Source organism: Pelobates fuscus, chromosome 4 (assembly GCF_036172605.1).
Source record: "Pelobates fuscus isolate aPelFus1 chromosome 4, aPelFus1.pri, whole genome shotgun sequence".
Classification (NCBI taxonomy): Eukaryota; Metazoa; Chordata; class Amphibia; order Anura; family Pelobatidae; genus Pelobates; species Pelobates fuscus.
Window position 1 is genome coordinate 8,128,628 of NC_086320.1, and position 9,397 is coordinate 8,138,024.

General features: G+C 40.5%; 1 protein-coding gene across 1 annotated transcript in view; it reads left to right on the forward strand.

Annotated features, from left to right (window-relative positions):
* The window catches only part of FAM83H (family with sequence similarity 83 member H), a 71,606-nt gene extending 65,798 nt beyond the window's left edge, over nucleotides 1–5,808 (forward strand). The window contains exon 5 of the mRNA XM_063450955.1: nucleotides 1,232–5,808. Within this exon, the coding sequence (XP_063307025.1) occupies nucleotides 1,232–3,863 (2,632 nt within the window). The 3' untranslated portion in view covers nucleotides 3,864–5,808. The remainder of the gene's footprint in view (nucleotides 1–1,231) is intronic.
* Nucleotides 5,809–9,397: the final 3,589 nt, after the last annotated feature.

The window sequence follows — 9,397 nt, forward strand, 5'->3', positions numbered from 1 at the left end:
TCATTACTTACACCATTTGTTCAATCAGATCCTTACTGATATCATGAGGTTCCATAGATTGTCTCATTAACATTTTATAACTTTGTTATCACATATATTTATTTTATGCGTAAAGCCGATGTGCTTAAAGGGACACTCCAGGCACCCAGACCACTTCTGCCCATTGGAGTGGTCTGGGTGCCAACTCCCACCACCCTTAACCCTGCAAGTGTAATTATTGCAGTTTTTATAAACTGCAATTATTACCTTGCAGGGTTAAGTCCTCCTCTAGTGGCTGTCCATCAGTGTTTTAAACAACGCTGGATGTCCTCACGATATGTGAGGACCTCCAGCGTTGCCGAAATCCCCTTCAGAAAGCATTGAATAATGCTTTCCTATGGGGAGGTTTAATGCGCGTGTGCGGCCATTGCCGCGCATTAGGTCTCCTGACGTCAGTGGGGGAAGGGGGGGGAGGCAGGGCCAGACCCAGCGCCAAGGGACATCGGCGCTGGATTCCGGTAAGTCACTCAAGGGGTTTTACCCCCTCAACAACTTGGGATGGGGGGTGGGAGGCAGAGGGGCACTGCATGGTCGAAACGAATATGTTTTCCTGGCACTGGAGAGTCCCTTTAAAGTTTAGATTTAGGATAACTCTCTCAGATGGTGCATGAGAAGTGAGGGAATGGGTAGTTAGTCTAGGTAAAATCTGACACAATATGTTTTAATGCATTATTTATATATATATATATATATATATATATATATATATATATAACACAATAAAAAAAATGGCAACATCTTAAATTAAAAAATGTTTTTTTACCTTGTAAACCTATCCCTCGGTACACTACAACAATACCTCTCCCACACCAGGATGAGATGCTCCAATTAGGAGCGATAACAGCCATGGCACAATTTAGACACCGTGCTTTATATTAGTATCTGCTGGGATGCTGATCGCCTATGTACAGTTCACGACTCAGAGAGAGCCTTCCCTACTGCACACGTACAATAAGGACAATATTTATAGTGGTAACCTGGAAGTAAGTTCTCCAGGCTGTATGATTCACAGCCTGTTGGGCTGTCTTATAGCAGGTTTAAAAATCATTGCCCATAGCCCATTTACTCTGAAATAATGTGCTTATGGTGTAACATCTGTATATTGTGATATTTGTTGTTTTAGGCTCTTAAAATATTTTATGCCATATAGTTACTTATTTCACGTCCTGTTGGTTTTGTGTGTTTCTTCCAGCTTTATGTGGTCGTTTGAGAAGATCCACCGTAGCATGGCTCACATCTTCCAAGGAGAGCTGGTCTCTAGTTTTGATGAAGAATTTCGGATTCTTTTTGCTCAGTCTGATCCTCTCATCCCCCCAGAGAATGCTTTGGCTAAGATGGAGAAACCGTATATGGGAATGGTTCCCTTTGCTGGTCCTCGACCCATGTACGATCGGAAACTGCACTTCATGTACCCCAGGGATGACAGCTCTCAGAACTCTTTTCCAAACTTTGGGGTAGACCCTGATCGACACTTTTTGCAATCTTTTAGAAGAGAAGAAATGATGAGGCATAACATGGAAAATTCTGGTGTGAGGATGTATGGCAAGAGCCAGATGGAGATGGAGAAAACTCAGATGTCCTTTATGCACAAACAAATGGAAATGGATGCATTTAAAAGACACAGTTTTGCAGAAGGCACCTTTGAGAATTATTCTGCTTCCAAACAATATACTAGGCAAATGTTTATGAACAATAACGATGAGTACCGATTCCAGTCCAGTCAGTTCCAAAAGAGCCAATTCATGCAAGTTGAACGCCCTTTCAGCCCTGCTCGAACACAGGGACTTTTTGAAAAGATTCGAGGAAATAGGCAAGGTATGCAAGAAATGGAAGAGACTGACTCCAGATATTCTCAAAAGGCCTTACCAGGAGAGAGTAATTTTGCCCTTGAAGGCCCTTACACAAGACTTGGTTATAACCCCTCTAGCTCTTCTCGTGAGGTGAGACATGGCTCAGACCAAGTCATGAATAGTATGGATGGAAAATTTGGCCAACGTTCACAGGCCCGTCAGAAATATGTGTGTCAGATGTCTCCTACACAAAAGCAAAGTATTGAACAAAGAAACTTCTTTCAGGACCAAGATGCAGATAAAAAGCCTCAAGAAAATAAGCAAGGCATGCGCAGTTGGAGGATCTCCTCTTACCTGAGTGGAATTCAGCCTGACCAAGACGAAGAGGGTTTACCTATGGCAATAGACTCTGAGGCAAATGATGATGCACTTGTACCCATTGAAAGGCTTGCGCCCCAAAATGAGCCTGTATTAAAATTTACCATTGATCCAATCCCACCTTTCAAGCCTTCAACAATTTTAAATAATCCACCTATGGAAGTGGATAACATCAGAGATGCCAGCATTGCAGAAAAAGAAGATAGCTTTTTATCGAGACATGATTCTTTCAGATCAAGGACTAATCCATTGATCCAGAGGAGTTCTCGTCTCCGGTCTTCCCTGATCTTCAGCAGCTCCAAGTTGGAACAGCACAGTTCCACCTCGGAGACTTCACAAATTCTTCAGAAAGAGCACAGAGCAAGCGAAGTGATTCAGGAAAATGAAATTACAAAAACCTCTTCAAAGGTGTCCGAACTCTTGGAGAGGTATAAGAGTGTGAACAAAGACACAGAAAGCACAACTGTGACACAAACTAAGGCAGCTTCTAGAGTTATTCATGAAGAAACGGAGGAGGGACAGAAGAAAAGCACAGAAACTGTGGCATACAAGGCACTTGAATCCAAGTTGCTGGAAAAGGATTCAATTAGCAGTACACTTCTTGAATCACAGTATCGTTCCTCAGTGACCTCTCACTTCCAGGACCTTTTTAACAAAGATAGGCAGGTTAGCTCTGTCACAAAGATTGAACAGAAGGCTGCAAGCTTTAAAACTATAGAAAGCAGCAAGCCTTTTCCAGATAAGAAAGAAAGTGTGCTGTCTATCACAGAAATTGCAGAAACACCAAAGCCAGATACAGACAAGCAGAAACCAACAAACAGGCCAAACTCTGGACTTTCCTTTGGAAATGCTTTGGAAATGATGTCACAAAATCCAACAAGTATCAGTTCTGTAAATAAATCGGAAGAGGAAATGGCAAAGTTGGAGCAGAACCCTATAGAATTTATTCGCAGAGGGTCCATGAAGCTAAAACAGTTTTTGCAATCAAAGGCTGATAAAAAGTTAGAAGAGGACTCCTCTTCAGATGCAGTGAAGATGGAGAAACAGAACATTGCTCTGAGACGTCATTCTAAAGCAGAAATACCAGAGCCAATGACTATGGAAAATGAGGAAAAGACCACTAAACAAGTTTCTGTGTCTCCACCAAAGCCTGCTCCTGCTCCTGCTCCTCAGAGCAGATTGTCCTCTTCAACTTCAAATGTTATCTTTAGTAGTAACCTCCGTGATGACACCAAGGTTATTCTGGAGCAGATATCTGCTAATAGTCAAAAAAACCGGGCTGAGATGGCCAAACAAACACAGCAAGCTCTATCCTCCAACACGTCAGAAACAAACAGTACTAGTTCCAACTCGTCTGAAAGCAAAGTTGAAGAAGTTGCCAATGCAGATTCATCGGCCATCAACAGGACTGGTAGTTTTCTTAGCCGAAGTCGTTTCTCTAGGCCCTCCGCGACTTCTCCCGAGGACAGAGATAACCTATTGAGACGCATGGAAAGCATAAGGAAAGAGAAAAGAGTCTACAGTAGGTTTGAAGTCTTCTGCAAAAAGGAAGAACAACAAAGCCCCACTGAAGAAAATGATGATTCTGATTCCAAAGATAAGAAAGGTGGCAAATTAGTACCTAGGCTTTTTGGGTCATTGATGAATAAAAAATGACCTTAGGATTGGGGGTTTTCTCCATCAGGTGCCAATACTACTGCAGGATTCCCACGTGACGATGCAGTCACCAGCTCAGGTGTAACATGAAACTGCCTGGCCCTTCTAGGGGGTTCTGTGAATGTTCATCTAAGTATCTTACATTGGAAACACAGTGGGAACACATACTTTACTAGTGGCCAATCACATTATAACTTCAGGTCACATCTCCCAAAGAGCACATCAGAAAATAGAAAGTTTCAGTTTTCTAGTTTTTTTTTTTCCTGGGCCCTTGACCATGCTAAGGATGTTTTGGTTAATTCACCAAACTAATGCTTACTAAAGACAATCTTCGTTATTTTGCCTTTTACTGTACGACATAAAATAACCCGACAAGGTTTGGCAGGAAAACTGAAATTGTGACGGTCTTCTAACTCCATGTCACCTGCTAGTATTTCTCTCTGCACAATGTATCACATTCTAGAACAATCTCAAGGGATTACTATTCCTGTATAACAGAAATATTTCTGGTACAAGGGCAATGGCCTTTTTGTAATTTTCTTATTATTTATTTAGTAGGATATAATTTTTTAGATTCTCTCTACACAACTAACAGTCCCATACAAACCATTAAAAAAAAAAAAAATGCATATTTGAATTTGAATGAAAAACCTGTATTTTTATAAACTCAGTCTAAATTGAATACCCAATGTTTCCTATTGCGATCTTTATTAGTATTGATCGAATGCAATGCTCGACTATTAAGCAATGTGAGCTTTTTGGATACAAGGGAATATTACCTCAAGCTGTTCTCGATATGCTTTATATAAATAGCCCCAGAATTGATAGTATAAGTCAGGGTATAAATTAACAGAGCATAACGAGATCATTGAACATTTTGGTAACAGGGTCTGACATCATGCTAAGCCGAGGCCATTGGAATCAATATAGAAATCACCACGATATTTTATGGAGTTTGGATGTCCAGAAGCCTAAATTCTACGGATTCTGAATGAATATAATTTTACAATGGTTTGAGAAAATGACTGTGAATTAAGGCATGTAAGCTCTTTATTACAGAAATGTCTTGTATATAATTCTACTTCCACTGTCCTCGTGAGTTAGGAATTTTGTGGGGAGCAGAGATATTAACGCAAGGTGTTGGGTGACTAAGTCTGTGATGGTGGGTTTAATCTGCATGAGGGCCAAAAGGCTAAGGAACGCATTCTACTCAAGGACGAGGCCATCTGAAGGGAATGAACGCTGGGACCCTGTGTCTTTTTATTGAAAATCTATGTTTTGTCAGTGTTCCAAAGACAATGTTTACAAAACATACGGTAACCTTTCACAGACACCGGCTGCTTTCTCCGGTGATGCACACTCTTCCCAGGTATTAGTGACCAACCCAGTGTCTGTGACCTGGATTTACATCTATGTTTTTCTGAATTAGATTTTATAAATAATGGGGATGGGTCATGCACTTTTATTCTTTTATTTTGAATTAAAAAAACAAATCCTAATAAACACTTTCCTTTTCTTCATACCCAGATTCCCCCATTGCACCCGACCTTGTCTCTATTTATTGATATGTTTCTTGAACGGTCAGATCACCCGGTCTGACTTAGGTGTTTGCTTCTAGAAGAATTGTTCCTGAGTCCGGGATGTGAGTTTCCAGTCTGTGAGCACTCCATCTTAAGAACCTAGGTCAATAAGTTTGCATACAAACTGGCTATTCTCATATTTCAGGGGATACATGTGGGCCAGTTTGGGAGCCCCCTGTTTCGGTGACATTGAATGATTTTAGTTCCTGAAGGTGTGTGTAAAAGACTACTGTTCTGTATGGGAATAATTCTCTTAATAATAAGCTTCTGTTTTATGGTGAGAGTTGAACACTGAAAAATGTCACCTGTAAAACATTATTAAATTAAAGAAATTTGTATAATAAACATGAAGCATTGGTTCAAACCATTTCAGAGTATTTCAAACTAACGAGAAGCTTGTATTACTGTAATACTGGAGAGAGTAACGAGAAGCTTGTGTTACTGTAATGCTGGGAGAGAGTAATGAGAAGCTTGTGTTACTGTAATGCTGGGAGAGAGTAATGAGAAGCTTGTGTTACTGTAATGCTGGGAGAGAGTAACGAGAAGCTTGTGTTACTGTAATACTGGGAGAGTAATGAGAAGCTTGTGTTACTGTAACACTGGAGAGAGTAATGAGAAGCTTGTGTTACTGTAATGCTGGGAGAGAGTAACGAGAAGCTTGTGTTACTGTAATGCTGGGAGAGAGTAATGAGAAGCTTGTGTTACTGTAATGCTGGGAGAGAGTAATGAGAAGCTTGTGTTACTGTAATGCTGGAGAGAGTAATGAGAAGCTTGTATTACTGTAATGCTGGAGAGAGTAATGAGAAGCTTGTATTACTGTAATGCTGGGAGAGAGTAATGAGAAGCTTGTGTTACTGTAATGCTGGGAGAGAGTAATGAGAAGCTTGTGTTACTGTAATGCTGGGAGAGAGTAATGAGAAGCTTGTGTTACTGTAATACTGGAGAGAGTAACGAGAAGCTTGTGTTACTGTAATACTGGAGAGAGTAATGAGAAGCTTGTGTTACTGTAATGCTGGGAGAGAGTAATGAGAAGCTTGTGTTACTGTAATGCTGGGAGAGAGTAATGAGAAGCTTGTGTTACTGTAATGCTGGGAGAGAGTAATGAGAAGCTTGTGTTACTGTAATGCTGGAGGGAGTAATGAGAAGCTTGTGTTACTGTAATGCTGGGAGAGAGTAATGAGAAGCTTGTGTTACTGTAATGCTGGAGGGAGTAATGAGAAGCTTGTGTTACTGTAATACTGGAGAGAGTAATGAGAAGCTTGTGTTACTGTAATACTGGAAGGAGTAATGAGAGCTTGTGTTGCTGTAATACTGGAGAGAGTAACGAGAAGCTTGTGTTACTGTAATGCTGGGAGAGTAATCAGAAGCTTGTGTTACTGTAATACTGGGAGAGTAATCAGAAGCTTGTGTTACTGTAATGCTGGGAAAGAGTTATGAGAAGCTTGTTACTGTAATGCTGGGAGAGAGTAATGAGAAGCTTGTGTTACTGTAATGCTGGAGAGAGTAATGAGAAGCTTGTGTTACTGTAATACTGGAGAGAGTAATGAGAAGCTTGTGTTACTGTAATACTGGGAGAGTAATCAGAAGCTTGTGTTACTGTAATGCTGGGAGAGAGTTATGAGAAGCTTGTTACTGTAATGCTGGGAGAGAGTAATGAGAAGCTTGTGTTACTGTAATAATGGAGAGAGTAATGAGAAGCTTGTGTTACTGTAATAATGGAGAGAGTAATGAGAAGCTTGTGTTACTGTAATGCTGGAGAGAGTAATCAGAAGCTTGTGTTACTGTAATGCTGGAGAGAGTAACGAGAAGCTTGTGTTACTGTAATACTGGAGAGAGTAATGAGAAGCTTGTGTTACTGTAATACTGGAGAGAGTAATGAGAAGCTTGTGTTACTGTAATACTGGGAGAGTAATCAGAAGCTTGTGTTACTGTAATGCTGGGAGAGAGTTATGAGAAGCTTGTATTACTGTAATGCTGGAGAGAGTAATGAGAGCTTGTGTTACTGTAATGCTGGGAGAGAGTAATGAGAAGCTTGTGTTACTGTAATACTGGAGAGAGTAACGAGAAGCTTGTGTTACTGTAATACTGGAGAGAGTAATGAGAAGCTTGTGTTACTGTAATACTGGAGAGAGTAATGAGAAGCTTGTGTTACTGTAATACTGGAGAGAGTAACGAGAAGCTTGTGTTACTGTAATGCTGGGAGAGAGTAATGAGAAGCTTGTGTTACTGTAATGCTGGGAGAGAGTAATGAGAAGCTTGTGTTACTGTAATGCTGGAGAGAGTAATGAGAAGCTTGTATTACTGTAATGCTGGAGAGAGTAATGAGAAGCTTGTATTACTGTAATGCTGGGAGAGAGTAATGAGAAGCTTGTGTTACTGTAATGCTGGGAGAGAGTAATGAGAAGCTTGTGTTACTGTAATGCTGGAGGGAGTAATGAGAAGCTTGTGTTACTGTAATGCTGGGAGAGAGTAATGAGAAGCTTGTGTTACTGTAATACTGGAGAGAGTAACGAGAAGCTTGTGTTACTGTAATACTGGAGAGAGTAATGAGAAGCTTGTGTTACTGTAATGCTGGGAGAGAGTAATGAGAAGCTTGTGTTACTGTAATGCTGGGAGAGAGTAATGAGAAGCTTGTGTTACTGTAATGCTGGGAGAGAGTAATGAGAAGCTTGTGTTACTGTAATGCTGGAGGGAGTAATGAGAAGCTTGTGTTACTGTAATGCTGGGAGAGAGTAATGAGAAGCTTGTGTTACTGTAATGCTGGAGGGAGTAATGAGAAGCTTGTGTTACTGTAATACTGGAGAGAGTAATGAGAAGCTTGTGTTACTGTAATACTGGAAGGAGTAATGAGAGCTTGTGTTGCTGTAATACTGGAGAGAGTAACGAGAAGCTTGTGTTACTGTAATGCTGGGAGAGTAATCAGAAGCTTGTGTTACTGTAATACTGGGAGAGTAATCAGAAGCTTGTGTTACTGTAATGCTGGGAAAGAGTTATGAGAAGCTTGTTACTGTAATGCTGGGAGAGAGTAATGAGAAGCTTGTGTTACTGTAATGCTGGAGAGAGTAATGAGAAGCTTGTGTTACTGTAATACTGGAGAGAGTAATGAGAAGCTTGTGTTACTGTAATACTGGGAGAGTAATCAGAAGCTTGTGTTACTGTAATGCTGGGAGAGAGTTATGAGAAGCTTGTTACTGTAATGCTGGGAGAGAGTAATGAGAAGCTTGTGTTACTGTAATAATGGAGAGAGTAATGAGAAGCTTGTGTTACTGTAATAATGGAGAGAGTAATGAGAAGCTTGTGTTACTGTAATGCTGGAGAGAGTAATCAGAAGCTTGTGTTACTGTAATGCTGGAGAGAGTAACGAGAAGCTTGTGTTACTGTAATACTGGAGAGAGTAATGAGAAGCTTGTGTTACTGTAATACTGGAGAGAGTAATGAGAAGCTTGTGTTACTGTAATACTGGGAGAGTAATCAGAAGCTTGTGTTACTGTAATGCTGGGAGAGAGTTATGAGAAGCTTGTATTACTGTAATGCTGGAGAGAGTAATGAGAGCTTGTGTTACTGTAATGCTGGGAGAGAGTAATGAGAAGCTTGTGTTACTGTAATAATGGAGAGAGTAATGAGAAGCTTGTGTTACTGTAATACTGGAGAGAGTAATGAGAAGCTTGTGTTACTGTAATACTGGAGAGAGTAATGAGAAGCTTGTGTTACTGTAATACTGGGAGAGTAATCAGAAGCTTGTGTTACTGTAATGCTGGGAGAGAGTTATGAGAAGCTTGTATTACTGTAATGCTGGAGAGAGTAATGAGAGCTTGTGTTACTGTAATGCTGGGAGAGTAATCAGAAGCTTGTGTTACTGTAATGCTGGAGAGAGTAATGAGAAGCTTGTGTTACTGTAATACTGGAGAGAGTAACGAGAAGCTTGTGTTACTGTAATAATGGAGAGAGTAATGA